General features: G+C 40.6%; 1 protein-coding gene across 1 annotated transcript in view; it reads right to left on the reverse strand.

Annotated features, from left to right (window-relative positions):
• LOC133463860 (granule associated Rac and RHOG effector protein 1-like) overlaps nt 1-23,346 on the reverse strand; it is a 47,399-nt gene that overhangs the window by 17,402 nt on the left and 6,651 nt on the right. The window contains exons 2-3 of the mRNA XM_061745614.1: nt 9,411-10,800; nt 49-261 (exon numbers count right to left, since the gene is read on the reverse strand). Coding sequence (XP_061601598.1) covers nt 49-261; nt 9,411-9,914 — 717 coding nt within the window. The 5' untranslated portion in view covers nt 9,915-10,800. The remainder of the gene's footprint in view (nt 1-48; nt 262-9,410; nt 10,801-23,346) is intronic.

Raw genomic sequence — 23,346 nt, forward strand, 5'->3', positions numbered from 1 at the left:
GTTTCCGAGGCCCAGATCTGTTAGAGTCCCGGGGCCATGTCTGCATACCTCAGCTGCACCTTTCCATGAGCGAGAGGCTTCGTCTAGCTCCGTCAGGGGCCCGAGGTCGGAGCTTTGGGAGCGGGCGTTGGCGCAGCGCTCCTGGGCCTGGGCAAGAGCCTCAGCCAGGCAGGACTGAGCCACAGGCTGGACCTTCTGCAGAGCCTGGGATAGAAACTGGAAATGGACCTGCATCACCGTGAGGAAGCACCGACCCAGCACCTGGAGACACGACAGTGATTACTGTTACAACATACCACATCACCGACAATATCCACTACTGGAAATGCTGGAAAAGCTCAGGCAGCGTTGTTGAGCAACATGTTGTCATGTCACAGTGACCTGTCAGTTAACCAACTCCGCCTTTCCATGCCAATAATTAAGCATTTCCTCTCTAACAAAACTTGAAGTTATGTTTAAAGTTTTTTCCCCCCTTACTCTTTTGTAAGATTCCAGATAACTCAATGAAAAATTTAAGAAAACAAAAAAGAAAGTGAAGAAGCTGTGATACAAGTCTGCTTCTCAGCATTGTAAAACCTTTGCACGTTGTCAATATTTTGTTCATTAAACTGCTGGATCATCCATCACTTTTTACGATGAGAGAAGAGGAGTGCTGTCACACTTTAATGTTGAAGACATAAATCATTCAAAAAGAATACCTTATTCTTATGTGACTATTGATTATGATCCAGTCAACTAAAGTTCCCTGAAGACTTTTAAAATGCAGTTTCCTATGTATTTTAGACCCCCCCCCCCCCCACCCAACAGTACCAGAGCAAGTATTATTAAACAGGAACGCTCACATTTTTCAAAATAAAAGAATCTGCCTCGACTGATTTCAGCTTTCAGCCACTTGTTGATGACATAAGAACATGAACACACACTTTCTGCTTATTTTTCTGTTATATTTTCCTGCCATGCACGAATGTAACAATGTGAGCACACCACTGGAGATCTGTCTACTGCATTGCATGCATAGCACGTCCAACCGTGTCTTTGTTTCCTGAGAGAATAGTTCTGCCTTGTTTTCCAGCTAGCGCAGGGAGAGAAACCGGACACCGCAGGGTCTGACTGGGTCACAGGGTTTTCTTTTTCAGGTACTTGCTGAAAATATCTCCAGGGATTGGCTGACTTGTGAAGACGGAAATACGCCGTCGCTTTCTGACAACAGGATGCAGCCACTTTCAGTCTCCGGTACCACACTTCATGGAAACCATAACTTTGCCGTGTGAATGAGTGGAGGCCTTACGTTCAACATCTGGAAAGTCTGAACGTAAAAACAAGAAATGATTACAGATCTATCACTGACTGTGTAATTTGCTGCCTCGTTTCCTTTTTTTTCTTTTTATTACTCTGCGTGCTGTATTTAAGTGACTGATAGGTCAGCAATCTTTATGTATATGGTTTGGTGTCATGCTAAGATGCAAACCATATATACTTTAAATAATTATCAACAGACCTAGGCTGATTCCACCAGGGATCTTTTAAAGCTTTACTTTGCAATTGTGTGGTGTGTTTTTGACCACTCACAGACCAGACTGCAGTCAAGATGTCAAGGCATCATATTTACTCAAAGCAAACCAGTTATTTCAAATCAACCAATCAATCATTACGATCACGTACCGACACGTCTACTTTTCCGTGCTTGAAAGAGAGAGAAGCAGGATGGGGTAAGTCGTTTAAAAGGGTTGCTGCATTGTTCCTTAGGTGCCTTGTTTTTTTAAACAAAAGTTGATAAAAAGGGTCTTAAAAGTTGCTAAATCCAGTTGGCAGCAGTATACTCTGATGTGCCTTCCCCTGTGAATGACTGTGTATTGATCCAGTATCCGTGGATTTAGAGGGGAGGGCCTGATTCATGTGTGGGAGAGAAACAATGAGTGCGTTGAGTTAAAACAAAGCAGTTTGGCAAAAGTAGATTCAAATATTTTGATGATTTAAAAACAAAAACAGTCAGTGGGTTGCAAAATCTTGTGTAGCCATTCACATTCACATTAACATTATGTGGGGTCACCTTGCACCTTATTGCTGGGTCTCATTTACTCTCAACTCTGTAACATCTGCGGTTTTAGGAGAAAGAATACATGGTGGTCAAATGGTAACTTGATGACAAGTCATGAAATGATTACTACATTTATCATTTAAGGACAAAATGTATTAATGCCAATTTCTTCACTCACTCAGTTTTACAGAAAACATTTTAAGATCCATTGAGATCTTTAAATAAAAGCCAAACATGCCTTGCTGTCTGCAACTAAAAAGTCCAGAATATTGGTAACATCTGGATGAGGCCTCATCTGAAACACATGAAAACTTCTGCTTCTCTAAACAAAGTAGAATTTGGCATAATTCAAAGGCCATGTGACCATCTGATCAGCCAACAGTCCAAAAACAAATAAAAAGATTCATTGATATTCAATATCTGGCAACCTTAATCATGGGAGCAAATTTCATAAATATTAGGAAGCTTGAAGATACTATCACAACTATAAAAGTCAGCAAGATGTATACTAATCTGATTCTGTCAGAGCCAGAGATTTAATCATCAAACAAACTACAAACAACGTTGTTAGGCTCTTCTCTTTGCAGGGAAAGTGATTGATTAGGTATAGGTTTTACATTAGAGACACTTCTTTAAGACCTACAGTATAAGCAACAGCTGTATAATGGAAACATGGACTTGCATGCAATATGCACGTAATATCCTGCTCCTGCTGTTGAGGCTGAGGAGATTAATTGCAACTGTTGATGAGATTTTACTATCTTTGCACATAATAGATAACATGACATGTTTAGGCGGATAATGAGATGCAGGACTCGTATCACTGGCAGCATATCCTCTTGAAGAAAACAGTCAAAAGAACATAAAGTCTCATTCTCAAAGATCAAAAAACCACAGTTAAGTGATACACAGGCTACAATAACCAAGCGAGTAAAAGAGAGAAGAAAAAAAAAAAAAGGACATGGCTACAGCACGAGATAATGGATAACACATGTGATTGGCTGTGCAGGATCCCACACAGTCATGGAAAATATGAGGAATAAAGGGAGCAGCAGAGCCAAGCTGATGTTGGCCCCTTTCACAACCAAACAAGGCGACTTGTGAATCGGTCTCATTTATACTTGTGTTTTCAGAGAACACCTGCACTATCGACGCACCAAATCTAAGAGAGCAGCGTTCCTGACATCCAGATCTCTTATGGGGAAATGGAGGGTTATAATAACCAGATGGTTGCATGATGGGATCTGCACCACTGTCTGATCTGTGGAGAGAAAAAACAAGCCGTCTACCTTGCTTGGTTAGTGTAAACAAGTCAAGCTGTGTCTCCTCTTCTCATTCTCGGGAATCAGGGAGGTTCAAGTTTTCCTGAATCCAGAGCCTCCACGAACCAGTGATTCACATATTATGACACTTAATGAAATGAAACTGATGACTACAGCACTCTCAAGTTCTCCAGAATAAGTTCTCGTCAGCTAAACTGAAGATTAAAATAGGTTATTGTTTATAAAAAAAAAAAAATAAAAAAAAAAACATAAATCAGACTATTACAGAGATTAAAAACAATAAACGGAGAATTATAAAAATTCTAACCAACATCAATCCTGATCCGGGTCATACAGTGTACACAGGAAGAGGTCACCAGTGGCTTTCTTATCAAGTCATTTTCAAAGTGAGATATATATATATATATATATATATATATATATATATATATATATATATATATATATATATATATATATATATATATATTTAATTATTATAAAATTCCTGCAATGGTAACATCTAAGTTTGCATAGTTTTTATTCTTTTTGCAATTCTCTTGATGAGATAAAAAAGGACCCATCCAAGTTCCAACACTCCTCAGGAACCACTTTCGCCTTTAATCTTCTCTTGGCTAAACTGCCAAATACACACATTACAAAGTCTTTTAACTCTGTTTTAACTCTACAAACAGTCTATGCACTGAATATATGCAGCAAAATAGCTCCAAAATCTCACAGTAGGCCCTTACATACTGGCATTTCTTTGCAGAACCTTTCACCCTTTTGCCGGTCACGGTGCCCGTATGTAAGAGCCACTTTCCGGAAAGGCGTGAAATGAGATCGCCTCCTTTTTCTGCCATCTGAGGTAGACCGAAAAGGTGTGAAAAAGAAGACCGGTCATGTATGTAAACTGCTAGTGTGAAGCATAACAGGGTCGACATGGGAGTCCCAGTGTCTCGCCCAACAGGTAAGCGACTGAAACGGAAAGATGCCGAGGTATTTTGCGGCACTAATCTGTGAACAGCAAGCCAAGTTACGTTTTGTTTTGACCCAACTATAACACATCCATTTAGTCTCATCTCATGTTACAGTCAATGAAATGTCTAGAGAAGGCTATTCATTGTGAAAAACACATGAATAAGTCATAACTTTGTGAAATCAATTCCACAATAAATTATAATATCCATGAATAAAGTTAGATAAAGCTTTCATATAAATAACCACATCACCAAGAAACAAGCAACTGTATGATAAACGGTGCAGAGGAATGTTTTTAACAGCTGCAGACAAAGATGTCGCGTACCAAACATTTCCAGTGCACACTGGCTTTAAACTGCTTTTTCAGTTGTCCCACCAGAGCAGCCATTACAGCCTCCCTGGCAACGCGGACTTCTCTTGTCTGCCTCTGGTTTCTGCTCTGTGGTTCAAGCTCACAAGCTCAGCAAACGGCCCCTGAACAAACCATGACAATTTCATGCATATTTGGCAGCCTACTCAAACAGAGCAGCCAGAGAAACATACTCTGCATAGGGAAGATGAAGAAGAAAAAAGGTTTGTTTTATAGACTGCACTGGCCTGAGCTTGTGGGGCTCTTGGTAATTGAAAGATGGGGGGGGGGGGATACAAAGAGAAAAAGACATGAGCAAGGGGGTGGACCTTCGCATACCACAACTCTCCAAACTCAAAAATGTATTTGGTACACCCTGAAGGCCTCATAATGCAGCCAGCTGCCAAACAGCATGAATCAATTTGTGCAACAAAAAAACAACAAACAAAACAAAAAAAAACACCTACTATTCTAGTCCCAAGAAGAAAAAAGACCCTAAGAACTGGCGACAGTTATCTCCATGTCCTAAACATGAATGAAACAGTGAATAAGAGGCTACAGAGGACTCATCAGGGATGCGGTCCACTTCAGTCTAACCCCCCTCAGGGCTCTTACACCAAACCAAGATGAAGAACCGGCGTAGGGCACAGGGCCCCCCGCTGTCTCAGCTCACCAGCATTCGGGGAGGGAAAATATAAAAATATATCTAACCCCCAGCTGGAATATATGATTGATGCCGTCACAAGAAAACCAAACGTTGAATCTATCAAGTCATAATTCTTAGTTCAGCTGAAATTTAAAACTAGACATCGTCCAAATCACTTTGTACCGTATGTTCCGCATTATAAGGCGCACCTTCAATGAATGACGTATTTAAAAACTTTTTCCATATATAAAGGCGCACCGCATTATAAGCCGCACTAAATATATAGTAAAATACCATACTATAGGGGCTGGGGTTGAGTTACGCATCTACCTGATGGAGCAGCGCTACAGGAAATGCTACAAAATCCTACAGCAAATGCAAAAAAAAAAACAAGAAGAAAAGTACTGTAAGTCAAACTTTAACAAAATAAAAACCAGCTTTGCTCCGTCTCGTCAAAGTCGCCATGATGCGAGTCAGCGTCGCTGCTGTCGTTTTGAATGTCTGTGACAATTCCTGACGTTTTTAGCACCATTACTTTGGCGACACCAGCTACATTACCCACAATCCCCCTGACTACAGTAACAGAAATTACCGTAATTATCATATATAAGGCGCACTGCCGGTTTTTGAGAAAATTAAAGGCTTTTAGGTGCACTTTATAGTGCGGAAAATACGGTACTTTTATGCCTTTATTAAGCATTTTGACTTCATGCATCATAAAGATATACCGCTCATTAATCTGTCTGACCAATCAACCAATCAATCTGATCTTTGCCCATTACAGATCTGACATAAAAATGTTCGAAAGATGAGAGACAGAAGTTCACCAATGCTCCCAAAAATCCTTACAGACCTTTGAGCTTCGTTTATGACGGACCTTCCTTAAGAGCTGCAACAAAAAAATACTTGTCTGGAAAAAAGTAAATATGAAACCTCGAATTGAATCATTCCCCTTTCGTCTACATGGCACTTTGGACAAAACATCTTTCCAGCATATTTTCATGTACATGGATATTTTTTCTAATTTTTTTTTTTGGGGGGGGGGGGGGGGGGGGGGGGTTAGGGTTAGGGTAAAAAGGTTTTTACAATTAATAGCAGGTCAATTACACGGTGAGACATATGTGCGTGTGCTTCTGTGCTCTAACAACTGCACCCTTTATGCCCAGGGCCAGACAGCAAGTGTAAGTGCCAAGCCGTGCGGTCTAAACTTTCAGAGACTTTGGCTTCCTCTAATATTTATCTGTGCATATCCACAACCACAAAGAGTCAGATTTACTGAGTGCGGTACAAAACTGTTTCCTGTTTTGGGCTCAGCCACATCCACAGAAGTTCTGCAGTCCGTCCATATTCTTAGCTGCTGCCGTGTTCTCGGTGTTACATGACAAAGCTGAAATCAGTGTGTGAAGAAAAAAAACAAAAAACCAAACGACTTCCCATCATTTTCTTTGTTTTGTTTCAGCCAGCCACATAGAGCTACTGCCACACCTTTTCATTGGTGAGTCAATGGGATTTTGATTTTATTTGAATGTCCCTGGCTTTAGTTGAGACAATATTTGCATGTAAATTATAAAAAATATATCTGAGTAAACACTGCCCTGTAGTTTTAACATATTATTGTATTTTCGTTGCTTACATCTACTTAATCTGGAGGATGGGGCAGAAAGTCTCCCTGACCCTGTTCAGGCTGCAGGCAAAAGTGGCCCAAATCTGATTTTTGGGGGGGGTCAAGTGACCAGGTCAGACTTCTTCAGGAGTAGTGAGAGCACTTAAATCTGGCCCAGATCTATGTGGTCCTGAATCAGACCCAGGCCTGATGTTTATCAATGTGGCTGCAGTGTGAACAACCAACTTTTACGTCAATCTACATTTGGCGGGTAGGCACAGACGATACAATTAAAAACTTGACTAGTCCTACAAAATGGAGAACAGTGATGGAGCAAGTCAATGGAGGGAGAGTGAGGTGTTAGATCTCATTAGTTTATGAGGAGATACTTCAATTCAGGCAAGACTGGAAGGATCGTAGCGTAACTGCTCCGTTTTTGAAAAAAATAGCAAACGAATTTGGAAGAACGAGGACACAGGAAAACGTGGCTGCACCGCTAAAGGAAGGTGAAGAGCCTGAAAGCTGAATTTAAAGAAGCAAATTAATGTTACAGCTGAAAACAAACAGCCAAACAGAAACAAAAAATCCAAATTGAGCATTAAGACTTTCAGAGTGAACTGGGTAATAATTGTTCAACAGGTTCTCAAATCTCCACTACACAAAAAAAAAATAATGAGGTGCGCAATAAATCATCCTAATAATAACGATTACAAAGTACAATGATCATTCTGGCGGCTGGTCGAGTGTGGTTCACAGATGATAATTCAGCCACTTGACACTAATGGCTCCTCAAATAAAAACACAATCAAAAAAACTAACAGCAGCACTATAACACCACAATTAACAGCTCCAAGTGTTGAGGGACAATAATAAAACATCATAGTCAATTCATAATCTTCACCCCTTGAAGCCTAAGAAACTTAAAGCGCCTTCACTTTTAAGTCCAGATCTGTTGCAGGGGCCACATCTATGACTGCGTTTACATGCACTCAATAACCCTTATAAAACCCGAATATTGGCAATGACCCAAATTTGCATGGCCATGTAAACACCAATAACCCCTTTGAATAACTCGAATTTGCTCATATTCCGGTTTTTAAAAACCCAAATATGACCCCTGGGTTACTCCTTTTAAAACCCGAATATTCGGTCATGTAAACGCCAAACAGAATATCCCCATCAAACGGAACATGAATTTGTTTTCTGCGCATGCTCTGTTCGCAAGGAATCCTGGTCTTTTGAGTCCAGGAAGTTCTTCTAAAACACGGCGAAACGCAAGACCACGCTACACTTTTGGATTGAGGAGGAGACTAATCACTTCATAAATGTAATGAAGGATATGAACATTTTGGCATTTGTAGACGGTAGAAAGTACCGAGATAGCGAGATTTACAAGAAGGTGAGAGAAAAGTTGCGCGAAGCAGCATTTATTTTGAATTTGGATACAGGAAGAGGAAGCGGAAATGACGCTAATTGTGTCATCACGTTCTCCGCGCGTCGCTGGTTTGACCCAGATATCCTGAATGATTAATTACCATGTATACAGGGATAACCCTGTTTGCTCACGCATGTAAACGTAATATTCGGAATGTTTCAGTAACCGGAATATTAGTAATAACCCGAATTTTGACTGCCTGTAAACGTAGTCTATGTCTCATTTTGTGACCTGCAATGATCCCTTGTTTATAAAACCTGTCAGTGTCAACATACATGATCCAACCTGCCCTCACAAACCTCCTGACATGGATTTCAAGCGAATTGCATCTAGTGTAGATTTAGAAGAAAAATAAGTTGTAAGCAGGTGAAGGCAGCACAGTTTATAGGACTCCTGCACAAGTATTCTGCTTATCATCTACTTCTTTCAGTACCTTTTACTTCATTGTGTTTTGCTGCATCCTGAAATCATTGTTTGAAATTTGATTAGATCCAATGTTTGTCTAAAACCTGACAACCCAGATGCAGCCCAGGCTTGTGTCAACAGTGAAAACAAAACATGATTGTCATGAACGCATAAAAGGAAAAAAAAAAATGATATCTGTACCACAGCTGACCATTTGGTTGATGTAGGAGTCAACACATCTATCAGAGTCACATTAACGAACCTGAGCTGCCATACTTCACATTCTGCACATCAGCTCATGCAGGGCTGCAAAAAGATTGTGTGGTATTCAGAGTGACAAAAGATAACTTCTCACATCCCCAGTGTTTTTCACACCTCACCCTCACATATTGACACCACCCTAATACTGGGTGTGAGAACCCTGTTCGAGATGGGAAACACTGATTCACGGAGCCAGCGCTCTGACAGTGGACAGCGAAGCATATTAGCACCACGTCTACAAGACGAGACACGGATGAAAGAATATGATCAAGTTCGCACTGCTTAGCTAAGCACATCAGGCTGTTTTTTTTTTGTTTTATTTAAATGATGGGGAAATGAGTTGTTCAGACAGATCTCAGTCATTTAACTGAGTCGACAAAATTGCTCATGAGTGTAGTGCGGTTGTGTGTTATTGCATGCGAACAGCTACCTCGACATCCTGCAGGCTGAAGTCGTTCTGGTCTTTAAAGTTCGCGGCCCCGGCGCTCAGCTCCATCAGCATCTTGGCGATCTCGGGCTTTATTGCTGCAGTCAGCCTGCTGGCCGCCTCCATGACGTGTTCCTGCACGTCCTTCAGTTGCATAGCTGCTTTGGAATAGTTAGAGTTCCTGAACACGCTGCTGAACAGGTCTGTGAGGAAGGCGCTGGCCCGGCAAAACACATTGAGGGCGTCCAAATATTTGGAGATGCCTTGCTGGATGTCAGCGATGGCAGTTGTGGTGCCAGAGGGAGGCGGGTGGCAGCTGCCAGGAATCCCGACCCCGGTGCCCATGGGGGAAGAGGCAGAGCAAGAGGAAGCCAGAGAGGCGCTAAGGGTCCGGCTCAGCTCAGGCATCTGGTACTGCTGGTGCTGTTGCACTTTCTGCTTGGACCCGCCGAGCAAAAAGCGACGCTTGTAGTCCATTTTACTTTCCTGCGCACTACAACAATACATAGGTGGTGCAACAGCACCGGAAGCTCCTCTTTGTTGTAGCTTGTTTTTCCGCCAAAAAAGTGCTCTTGTCAGTTTTACTAAAACACTGAATCCAACAGCCCCGACACTGTTCTAGTTAAGTGGAGAGACAGCTCAGGGATGCGACCTGCCAGAGGTTCATTTCAGTGTGCCTTTAAGAGAGGCAGCACAAAAACAGGTGATCAAAGAAATGGCGGGCTGAGTAGAATGCTTACATGCAGCCCTGCTGCAGATACATCACACCCAGCTTAAAAAAACAACAACAACAAAGACACACCCCCAGATCCTCAACCAGGATTATCATAATAGATGAGGAAAGCTGTTACAGCCGAGTTTTAAAGTGCATTAGCTTTCCTTCAGAATGACACAAGACAAAATCCTTCAGACATAATAGAGCATATGTATTTACAAAATCCTATGCCAGCCTGCACTAGTAAAGGTAGAAAATTATCTTAAAAGCCAAAGCAAAAAAATGCATCCACGAAAGCGGCACACTGGTCACCAGCACGAAAGGGGAAAATGATGACCAAAAAACAAAAATAAATGGAATAAATGCTGGCGTCAGAGGATGGGCCTTCGTTATTTCTTTTGCAGAGGAGCAGTGGGAGGCGGAGGGCAGACAGATCCAGTCCGTCTCAAATCCTCTTTACAAAGCAGTTCTGGGCAGGCAGTGAGCGAGCGGCCAGCTGATAGCTCTGTCTGCCTGTCTGGAGTCTCCGGCAGCTTCCTGGTCTGTCCCCCGTCTGCTGGCTGAGGTAGATATTACTCACTGCGGAAACAAGTGTGCTTCCAGATCTTGCCGTCCTCTGCGGATGCAGATTAGAGCGACAAATGCACAAATGTATCTGTAAGGCCTCTAGGTCATTTCCTAAGGGAGGAAAGGGCAGAGACACAGAAGAGGGGGTTAACACCATGTCCAAGAGGAAGGATGAGCTTCATTTCATCTGCTTCATCGACACATTTATAAAGAAAAAATGTAAAAGAATGAGCACTCTTTGCAACTTAAAACATGATCAATACATCTGAAGGTTTTAGCGGGAATGTCACACAGATTGACATCCCTTAGGGTTGACAACGACTGGTAATCTGGTATAAATCATCAATGGCTGATCACAGTATCTGCAAAGATAGTTGTTTTCTCTTATCCTCTTTTTTTTTTAATTTACTTAAAAAGAACCCATAAGGATGCTTCTCATATTCCACAAAGACACTTTAAAATTTACATTCAAAATAATCTTGTAATCTGTCACATGTGTATAAAGTAAAATTAAGTCACTGTTTTAATGAATATCAGATTACTACAGTTGATAAAATCCATTGTTTTCAGTGCTGAGATATGTGCAGTCAAGCTGTGGACAATGTGCAAACCACTAAATATGTAAACCACTAAATATGCAATGACTTGATTTAGTTTCGCTTAGTTGTAGTAACATGCATCGAGCGATATCATCAAACCACAGCTATTAAGTGTAATACCAGTTATTTGTTGCAATGCTGTAGTGAGTTCTGAAAGCTTACTTCTCCTGCTAGATGTCTTTAGCCACAATCTTCAGAAAACTCTGTGGTAACATCTTATTACAATTTGGTAAAGAGCTGTGGTTCAAAGCTGTGCATTGCTAGACGATTACTAACACCATACCTCATAGAGAGCGTCTCTGCAAAAAAAAAAATCTCTGGCAGTGTCTGCTTCGGCAGAACACAGCTGCAGAGAGAGAAATTCCTGCAAGACGCCATTGTTGGAGCACACTGCTGGGTCTGTTGAGCTACACATAGTAGGAGTCACAATACTTTCCCTGTCTGACTGTTCTTTTCGTGCTGAGGCCCTTTCACTCGATGAAGAATATTTTTAAATATCAAGATGAAAGGGAAATAGGCCTCATTCTCTTTTATAAGTATTGAGAAATTGAACTCAAAGTCAAGACAACCAAAGTTTAGCTCAGAGTTGGAAGATTACAAAAAGATTATCAGTACTCTGGTACTGACCCAATTAGATACCGGTATCAAAAACACCCGTGACTCTGTAGCCATTATTCCTAGGTGCATCCCAGAACCAGCTCAGAGTTCACCAGTCTCCTGACTTTATCCCCACCGAGTTGTGGAAATTACTTGCAGATGGTGATTTTGATTAGTCTATTACCTGCTGCCAAACAGTTACACCATCAGTGTTCCTCTGCGGTGTCTTCAAGAAAAATTCATAAAAACATTTTTTTATAAAGGGTAATCTCAATACACTATTCATGACTACATTATGCCTGAAAGAAGGATCAATATAACTTTTTTTCTGTGGCTAAACTGCAGGCGAATGTAACTATTTGTAAATACAATTTCCAGCCAAGTAATTTTCAGCTTGGTTTGTGCTGGTGTGAGTTTTCGGGGTTAATAATATTCACTTTCTCAGATGGTACAAATGTGTTACAAAGGCTATTGGGTGTAAGTTGAGTGCAACTTTCCTTTCATCATTGCTCGAAGCTGTAGGATGGATATCAAATAAGGCACTCCCTGTAGAAGAAAGGGGCTTGGGTGGAGTCAAGTGTCTCACTCCATTCCATAAAACCAGATGCTACCAAAAGAGGTCTAAATTCAGAGTTGAAAGGAACCAGGTGCACTAATCCTTTGAGGGGATTTTGAGCAGAGTATGTCAATAGGACTGAAGGGAATTTAGTATCCTTTAAATTAGAGCCTTAATGAGGAAATTTGATATAAATGGCCCATTATTGTGTGTGTAAACACGATATTGTCACTTTGTTTGGGGCTGCCTAGCTGCATGTTATGCAGCTCCCTCAACCATCACAAACCAATTTCCAAACAAAAGGGATTTTCTGTGGCTCAAAAGTGGGAAACAAAGGTGCAAGATGGAGCCACACCCTGTGGAGGAGGGGGTTGAAAACCAGCTGCTTTGAACCAAGATATAAGCAAAGATATGGCTGAAGATGGTGCTGCTTTACTTTACAGGCTACCTGTGGTTCTTCAGTCAATGCATGCAACAGTAAATTAAGAGATATGAAAAAGTTGTCAAGTTGTGATTTAAAAGAAAAAAAGATAGATGATAAATACATCTTTAAAGTTATGCATTTATCTATTCAAAAGTCAAAAATTTGAATTTTAAGTGTACCACCTGTAATAATATGGGGGAAAAACATTTAGGTAATATTCTGATTTTGAGTTAGTCCATGTCCTTTTCAAACATTATTTTCAACCTTATCTAAGCAGAACATTTGCTGATTCTAAAGTTGATAAAGTCAAGTTCCTAGTGATACTGAACGGAATACTTTATTGATTCCCAAAAAGAAATAGCAAGTTGGAAATGGAACAGAGGGAGGCATGTGGCTGACATTTGCACAGATCTCCACGATTGCAAAAGGGTGCTCTGTTTGTAATCGGGCATTGATGATATTACATGCACCACAGAAAAGATGAAATCTCTCACCAGAAAACTCAGATGGAAACCCCCAGCCGGCGGTTTAATGACTGCGGTGCAGAGACATTGCTTCACAGTAATGACCAGTATTACAGAATCTGTTAACAAGCCCTGCAATCTTTCCTCCTGTTGGTGTCATTGCTCTTGTTTGCAGTATCTGTTAAATGAAATCCGGTTTTTAAGTCCAAAATACATTCCTGCAGCCGTGTCCTAGTAGGAGAGTCCCAACTTTTCTTTATCAGTACCCCAAATTCTTCTGTTTTATATATCAGCAATCTCAAATTTTCTCTCCATTCTCCATCCAAGAAAAAAAATGGTTTAAATCTTTTCTCCCTTCCCTCTGTTTTACTGATGCTCCACCTCCTATCATCTACTCCCCAAAGGAAACAACTTTCTTATTGTTATAATGACTCATCCGGACAGTAGGGCTGCAACTAACGACTATTCTGATTAGTGATGCACCGAAATGAAAATTTGTGGTCGAAACCGAAAATAAACACTACCGAATACCGAATAATACCGAACAATGGTTCTTCGCAGTTTTTCATTTATTTTGCCAATTTTTTCACCATTGCATAAATCAATTAAATGTGCAGTGAAATACCTGCCAGTCACAATTTGTCTTACTGTACTTCATTTTCTCCCGTTCAAATCCAATTAATCGGGTCGCGGTGGGGCGGGGCTGATCTCCGCAATTTGAAGCCTTGTATAATAATTGTAAAAATCTGGGTTATTTTCTTGGAGGATCTCATCATATCAGACAGTGAGGGTTCTCCACCGCATCTGTAGTACGGGCCCTTTTCTCCGCGCTGTGCGTCCCGTGACCGTCTCCATCACCAAGCGGCTTTCCCAAATCCAACTCAGCCTGGATCATTTCTCGTGTCCTCTGCTTTTTCCCCACATCCAAGTAATGATCTACATGCTGACATGTTTTCTGCATTAACACCGCACGCCCCTCACTCCCCTCACTCCACGCTGTTCGCTGTTTGATTGCGTCATCACACGCCGTTATTAATTGTTCGGTTTTTCCCCCACTTATTCCACCAAACACCAAAAGTGTTTTTTTGCTATTTTCGGCAGAACAGTTTCGGTTACCGAACATTCGGTGCATCACTAATTCTGATTAGTCATACCTAGATATGTCTAGGTCTAGATATGAGCCTGGACCTGCTCAAGGTTTCTTCCCTCCTAAAGGGGAGTTTTTCCTTGCCACTGTTTGGCTTAAGGTTTTCTCCCACTAGGGGAGTTTTTACCTGCCATTTTTTATGTAATAATTGCTCGGGGTCATGTTCTGGCTCTCTGGAAAGCATCTAGAGACAACTTCTGTTGTAATAGATGCTATATAAATAAAATTGAATCGAATTGAATGAGTCAATTAGTTATGGACTATTGAAACGCTTAATCAACCAGTGGGGTTATGAATCTCATAATTAATAAATGGCTCTTATTTAGCTCTCAGCTTTTAAAATATTGCATGAGGTTGTTTAAATGACGTGCTAATCAAAAACAAAACACAAGATATATGGACACTTTTAATGAACTTTGATGTCAATAGCCGAGGCGTTGCATCGGCCACCGTCATATTGTTTACTTCGCGCTGTCCTCTATAACTCATATGAAATTCTAAGCAGAGATACAAAGGGAAGGAGATGCCTCACTCTGATTTATTTTATTCTTTGCAGACAATAGTCAACAATTAAATTTGTTGGCGATTATTTTTATTCTCGATTTTTGTTGACGTCTACTAATCGTTGCACCCCTACAGAACAAATGTTAAAAAGGACCAGAATCAACAGCAGAAATAATTAAAGCCACACAGTATCCCCATTTTTATCAATATATATATATATATATATATATATTTTTTTTTTTTTTTTCTTCTTTTTTTTTTTTTTAAACGTGTCAGTGGACAACAGTAGATTTTCTCAGATTCTTGAAAGATCTCAGGATGTTGCAAAGAAAAACAAGCCGTTAGTATGGCACCATTCGAGAAAATCAAATCTATAGTTTATGAAAAAACCAAACATCAGCTTGACAAGTAGTCTCTTTGATATGACGCAGCTCTTGACACAACATGGCTTAAAGTCTGTAGAACAATTAGACAACATTATCTTGTATCACCACGGTCAAAGCACCAATGTTTTGGGATGAGCCTGGAAAAATCACTTGTGGAAAGAAAACACCATCTCCACAGCGATAACGCCATCCCTTTTTCAGCGCAGCAGCTGTGGTGCTCCCTTACATGAAACTTCCATTACACAAGTCTGCCAGCACGCCGCTGACCTCTAAACCTCACTTCCTTTCTCAAACAGAGGGGTATGCCCAGCGAAAATAAAAACAGCCCAGCCCTTATCTGTCCTGGTGGACCACTGACTGAGTTGAGGGTCAGGGCTGAGGGGAAACTGACGTAACGCTTAAAAACAAAGCCCAGCTATTTAAAAAAAAAACACAAACGCTGCTCTAATAAGTAGCTCGTCCTGTAAATCACTTTGCAAGCAAGCAGGAGTCCTATTCTGCTTTTAGACACAAATCCTCTTTACTTTTTAGTTTGCAATATAGCAGGACATAGAAAAAAAAGGACAGATCTTTAAATACAAATATAACGTTGGCCACTATTTTAGCTTCACGCGATACTTCAGAACCTCTAACCTCTTCTTCCCTCTGCAGCTGACAGGCTGCTCCTGTCACCTGTCTCTCGCATTCCCCGAGTCCAAATCTAAACTGCTCATAAGAACTGCAGCATTGCTGACCAGCAGTTGCCCCATATGGAGCTCCACGGATCAAAATATGTCCAGCTCTCTTGCCCAAGGCTACACGGCAAAAACTCAAAATCTTACCAGGAATATTTGTCTTATTTTTAGTTAAAATGTCAAATTTTTTGTCAAAAAATCTCATTACACTTAAAACAATAGTCATTACCAGAAAAATAACTTGTTATTTGACAATTTTCACCTGTTTCAAGAAAATGTTCACTTGAAATAAGTAGAAAAATCTGCCAGTGGGACAAGATTTATCTTCTCATTACAAGCAAAAAAAAGAAAAATCTTGTTCCACTGGCAGACTTTCTACTTATTTTAAGTGAAAATCTACTTGAAACAGGTGTAAATTGTTGTTTTTTTCCAGTGAGTCTTGTCTTGTTTTAAGTGTAATGAGATTTTTTTTTTTTTTTTACTAAAAATGAGACATTTTAACCAGAAATAAGAGTCTTGTTAAGATTTTGAGTTTTTGCAGTGTACTCCATGATCATTGATATGAACATCAATTTTATCAACCACTTGTGGTGTGCTTCTGTAAAACAACTCTTTTGAAGAGTGATACAACAATTTTTAAGTAGATGGGAGCATTCACACCGTCACTAAGCAGTTCTTTGATTTTGATATCATTCCAGTTTCTGTTAGTCATTTTTCCAGTTTCTTTTTGTAAATTTAGTGTATTCCTTAATGAGTGCTGTGATGAGATTGTGGCGTACTTATTTTGTGATATTCTGAACAGAAACTGATCATTACTTAGACAACAGCAACCATTCTTTAAACAACGCTAACTACATCTTCCCTTAACCAAACTGGACATCTTTAAATTTTTTATTATTTACAAGGTTATGTTATATGAAAATGTAAAAATATCTGCTTGTTCCAACGGCTGACCCCGAACTGCTTCCCAAAAACATCAATCAACTAATTAAATTAGCTTTTAGACTTATGCACACCCATCTTCTTTTAGACTGAATGAAAATTCACATTGGTGAGAGAGCAGCAGAAACTAACATCTATTTGATAGTCGGCGGTTTTATTTAGAGCAGCACTGCAGAGCTTTAAATCCCTGGGATTACAGGCAGTGAGAACCTGCAAGGTACCAAACACGATACCTGCTGCTATGAGTTAATAGGACGTTTCCCTCGGCAAGGTAAACTGCAAACCTAAAACGCATGAATGCCAGATAAACTCCTCACGGCACAGCCCCGAGGATGCATTTACTGACCAAAAACAATCTGATCTACCACTATAATATGCATTTTTGACAGAAAACTGAAAAATAATGGGATTTTTCAGCACTGGAACATGATGCATCAGTGACTGGCCACCAGCAACAGCCATTCATATTTAATTATAATCATCATTAATTGGTGTATCCGCAATATATCCAGATTATTCTCATCTGTATTGATACTACTTTGCCCAGTTAAATTATTTCAACAGTTGCAGTTCATTCCTGCTGTATATAGCAGAAGCAATGGCATTTATTGAAGAGCTTAACAGTACTTCAGCACCCCTCAGTCTGGAACTGGGACCAGTTTAGCACCCAAGTGTGGGTACCGTTGTTACACTGGTGTCAGTTAGGTACTGGTTGATACTGAAGTGTTACAAAGTTCAATGACAAACTATATACTGCAATGTGTGCTTTTGCACACGAGTTAATTGTCAAACATTGATTAATGATGACGAAGCTGGCAGCATCAGACGATTATGATTGACTAACAAGTGTGTTTAAATCTTCTCCACAGCTGAGGCCAAACTGTCTTAAGTATAACCGAACAAAGCTCTTACAAATGCAATGTTGTATAACGCTGGAGAAGGCTTTAGCAAAGCAGCTACATCTAAGGTGCAGCCTCTTCCCAGCTTAGGGGCTGTTAAGCTTTGCTGACCTTCACATACCACCATCGTGACCTCAATACACTAACCCATTGTGATTTGATGCAATGTGTGCACTTTTACCCCTCAAGCTTGGAAGAAAAAAGCACATGTTCAAGACACACAACTTAATGTAATCTTAAAACAAAAAACAACATTTAAAACATTTTTTTTTAAACAACTCAAATTGTTTTATTCAAGGTTTCTTTTTTCTTCAGAGGCTGATAGTTTTTGGCAAAAAACCCTCAGGTTTACAAAAAAAAAACTCCACTAAAGCTGAATTTTGCATTTTCAGTAGAGTGTATCCTTGTCTTTCTTAAGCTTTGCTGCTCTGAAATAATTGAAAGCTTTCGGAGTCGAGCTTTCAGAGTCGAGCTGAATGCAAAGATACTCGACAGTTGAAAATAAATAAAGCCAATTTAAGGATGAATATTTTCATCTGGAGACCATTCTTCTTTTTGCATTATTGCAGCTTATGTTAGAGCCTGGTCTGCTTGGCAGCGTATCACAAAAATGTTCCTCACAACTGTTTTTTTTTTTTAAGCACAATAGTAAACAAAGCCGCAGTGGGAGATGAGAAGCTGAACACGGATGTTTGTGAATAATTCAAATGAACAAAAAGTGCAAGTATGGTGACTGAGCCACATAGTCAAGGAAAATCCAGGGGGGATACAAGAAAGTAGGTTTTATCACTTTCGTGTCCAAGTAAAATCAGAGAAAGCAGTAAAACTGCACCTCACGAGCCGACACTGGTAGACATACCCGACTGCTACAGGTGCAACGCCGCGAGCAGCAGCCCGAGCAACAGGGGGTCCCAGAAGAGCTCTGCTAGTCCTGGTTTCATCTCTGGAAGAACTCATTTTGGACATTGTTTTGGTATAAACACTTGAAACGAGGATATTAAGTCCGATTTGATCTAAATAAATATAATGTTAATTACTACAGGTAAATATAAAATGAAATAAGGTTCGAGTGGACTTCCAGGTCTGCTAACTATTCTGGTCTTGTTCGAGAAGGAAAGAGGCTTTAAAAGCTCTCTTTAAAAAAAATGCCTGGGTGATGTCATATTCTATGTGTCTAATACCCCAATTTAGCATCTGGCATGTCCTGTTTACATTAACTGACACAGGGTCGGGTGTTAAGCTGGCCTGGTCAATGACCCCCCTCAGAAGCTACACTTAAATGCAAGTTTTCTCTGAAGTAAATAGGTCGACAGGGGATGGTGAAATATGGGTGGGATTTATTGATAACAAGACGACGAGGTCCAGGATCAGCTTATCCTCAGAGCAGATGACCCCATAAATGCATATTAGAGGAATCGTAAAATGAAACTGGCCACTAAAATAACAGACTGCTGTGCAAGAAACCAAACTCGGATCATTCAAAAGTGAAGAGCCTCAGAAAGATGTTCTATGCTATCGGAGACACCGACAGCAGCAGAGGAAGACTGGACTGGTCATATTTGCTACACGGTTTGGGGTGGAAACTACTCCACAAATCCCTTTGCTATTTAGGGTCGATCATCGATCTGGAACCCTCTCCATCTCCTCCGCCCAGCGCTGCATCAGTCAGCTCTTCCAATGTTGGTGAAGCCGTCATGTTGTGCAGTACCACTAGATAACGCCTCCTGACTCCTTACCTCCCCCCCCTTAAGACAGGTTCAGGAACCAAGGAGGAAATAACGAGCCTTGCAGGGATTGAGATAGTCCTGGTCTCAAACCTGTGCCTACTTCCTACTGGCTTTGAATTGAATGTTGACTGATCAACTAGAAATATTTGAAAATTGTCGAAATTCTGAAAAAAAAAATGGGGGGAAAAAAAAATTGAAAATTTACATCAAATTTCCAGTTGTTGCTTGTTCTTTTTTGGACTGCAATTAAAAAACAACTTAGTCTGAACACATCCACTAAAAAGATCATCATATATATTCCAAAGCTGAATGAATAATATAAAAACATAAATGATCATGCCCTGATTAGTCAGTAATCTTTTACCAAGTCCTCTTTGGCAGACTAGTTTTTTTTTTTTTTTTTTTCAATGATCATTATAGTTTTCTCATCTTCATAAGTTACTTCCCTAATTAGGATAAGCATGTTATCCATCTTTTCTGGTTTTGATAGCCCATATACTGTAGTTTTGCCTTGAACACACACAACCCTGGGTTAACTAACACTGAGTTGACAGAAGTGATTACTGACCAGTGATTTGAAACAGACAGCTCGGGTCTAGTTGACGGGTTCAGAAAACCTCAAGTTCAGGGTTTTTTTTTTATACTTTCTTCCTGGAATATCCTCCTGAGCCCCCTTTACACTGGCGGATACCCCACGTTTAACACGCAGATCTAGCGTGTCCCCTATCCTTTTAATCACGGGTCAGGTCTAATGTAAACAGAACTAACACTTTGTGGCGTTGGATGGATTTGTTGATCTCATAACCTGATTAGAACCCGCCGAGGAGGGTTTTTTTCCCTTCTAAATAAAATAAGGAAGCAGTTGAGAGCAACAACAGCAGCAGCAGCAGGTAACAGGTAGGGCCTATATTTGCAAGATGAGTAACTGGGGAGACGAGGATATTCGCGAGATACTCAGCCTCAGAGCCAAGTACGCCGGAAACCGGCAAATGTCCAGAACCACAAGGGATGGTCCAGTGTTTGAACAACTAGCCACTAAAATGACAAGCCGTTATTGTGCAAGAAGCAAAACCCAGCCAAAAAAAATGCTCATCACAATGTTCATTCATACTAATCTTGAAAATGACACCTGTCTGACAGCATATTTCATCCTTGTTGATGTAGGGATAATAAGTTATTCTACATCCCCACACATCTTACATTACATTACGCAGATAACGCCTCCCTACTCGCCTTCAAGCACAGGGTGGCAAATAACACGCCTTGCGTTTATATTACCCAATGCCCGTTATACCCGCGTTCATCATCAAGCAATAATAGCAGGACCTGATCTAAAAACGCCCATGAAGAGGAGGGAAATGGACATTTCTCTAAGGTTAGGTGATTAAGTTTAAAAGTATATGCACATTATGGTATGATTGAAAATGTGATACAATATTGTTCCTGAAGACACATTCTGATACGTTTTTCTTTAACTGTACAGTATCCCTTTTCATACTGTTTAAATTGTATATTTTATATACACTTCCAGGTACAGTTACCAGGTTGTGGTAACTGTCAAAGACTTGAATCAAAGCAAGTGAACTTTCCTTCCTTAAGTTCTTGAAGACATTGCACCTTCCATCCAGAAAGCATCCTCAGTTTTTCTGATTGGAAGGTGAAACACCCTCAAGAGCAAAAAGAAAGTAAAGCCTAGTTACCTTGATTAAAGCCTTTGAGACGTATCTTGCATATAATTTTATTGACGTGAACAACAAGAGTAAGAACTATTTAAGCACAGTGAGTTAAAGTCAGCTCAGACTGAACTAATCCAGATTTTTGTTTCACATAAAACTAATTTGCCACTTAATCTCAACAACATTATTAGAGAGTGTTAGTGGTTTACATTTCCTTCCTGGCCTACAAAACATAAGCAGAGGTTATCCCAAGAAAAGCAGACATGGTATCAATATTAAATCAACTCTGTGGGCTTCGCGGAGTAGCTCTGCTGGCACATAACACACTGCATTATAGATTGCACCCAAACAAACACATGTGATATAGGAGCGTCTCTCTGCTGGAGCCGTGCCAGACCACTTGAGCGTCCCACCTTTAGCAGGGGCTCCTTGGGGCTAATGTTAGCACAACTTCCCCACTCGCATGTCAGCTGCCTACATGTAGCTTGAACAGGAAGGGGGTTTAGGTTTCCTCCAGCAAGCTCCCTGTCGCCAGGAACAAAAACCTCAAGCCAAGTATGCCACTGGATATGGGTAAGTTGTAAATCCTGGTAAAAAAAAAAAAAAAAAAAAGTGATTTACCTGTCTGCCACACAACTGCAGCGACCACCACCCATGGCTAGTGGCGCTCTAGCCGCAAACTTCAAAAACATGACTGGTTTCACCTTGCAGTGCTTCCAAGATTTTCCAAAAGAGTCAACTCTCTAGAAAACAATTCACTTCGTGTAAGGTTAAGGATACTGCCATTCTTTGTACAATCAGTGATTATTTTTGGATAATGTCCCACACCTCTGTTTTTGTGTGTCTGGCTCTAGTGGCCTTCATTTGAAAGGGGTTAGACACAAAACCTGCACTGCCTTCGCGAGGGCGATAGCCCCTGTATATGGTCCGTCTGCTCAACCAACTGAGCTATCCGGGGCCCCCAATCTCCCACACTTATGTATGTCACATCACAACTAGGTGGCTTAAAAGTTGAGGGAAGGGGCAGCTGTTAACCTCGCTGACAGCTTCTTATCCATCTGCCGCTGCGAGGCAAACAGAAGCCCTCTGATGCTCCAGCCACAAGACCAACATTAGCTCTCTCATGAAGTCTATTTCGGCCTTCATGGGCAAAACAGCTGCCCTACAGTCCACATTGAACTGTTTTTAGACGATCCAAAAGGTTCAGTTCAAAGTTTTTCTTTAAATACAAAAAGAAAAAAGGTCTTTTCTACATCTGTTGCCAATGAAGCACTGGAATGCATTTCCCAAGAAGCCTCTTAACGTGGGTTCACGCAAGCAAAGAAAAGAAAAAAAAGCATGTTAGAAAAAACCAACAATACATTGTGAAACATGTCCACAAAAGTAGTATGTAGGGACATTTTTTTTTAAATATTGTACTTGGATTTAAGAATTAGTTCTTGATAGAATAAGCATCACTGAGGATGTTTCACAGCCCCGGGAAGTCTGAGAGTCAGCACACGGGTCGAGGTCAGTCCAAATGACAGAACAAGTGCCGTAAGCAACTGTGTGACAGGGGCTGAGCCAGGCTCTTCTTGCCCACAGAACACAAGGAGAGTATTGTGGCAACCCCGGGCTCCTCATACCAGCGCACAGGAAAAACACACACTAGCACATGCAGCTGCATGACTTTTTGCAAGCAACAGGAAAAAAAATGCCTTGGCTACCATTTCATATTAAATGCAAGAATAGATCCTCTGTCATCAATATTATATTTCCCCCTGAAATTATTTCAGGCAGCTGAAGATCTTGGTGGTTTTTGACACCGTTTGGTTTTGCTTCCATCTGATCTTGTTTTGATCCTGTTTCGGTGATGAAGGATTGGAACTAAAAATACCAGTTTTCTTTGAAACTCACTTACCCCCCCACCAAAAAAGAGTTTCTTTACACTCTCCTGAGTCAGACCTGAGAACTCAGTCAATCCAGCTAGGCCTGCCCTTCTTCACAGACTGAACATTTAGAAGCAGGCGTGAAAACTGCAGAAAAATCACTGTATAAAGGGTTATGTGGCTCCAGAAAAACT

This window comes from Cololabis saira, chromosome 2 (genome assembly GCF_033807715.1).
Source record: "Cololabis saira isolate AMF1-May2022 chromosome 2, fColSai1.1, whole genome shotgun sequence".
NCBI lineage: Eukaryota > Metazoa > Chordata > Actinopteri > Beloniformes > Belonidae > Cololabis > Cololabis saira.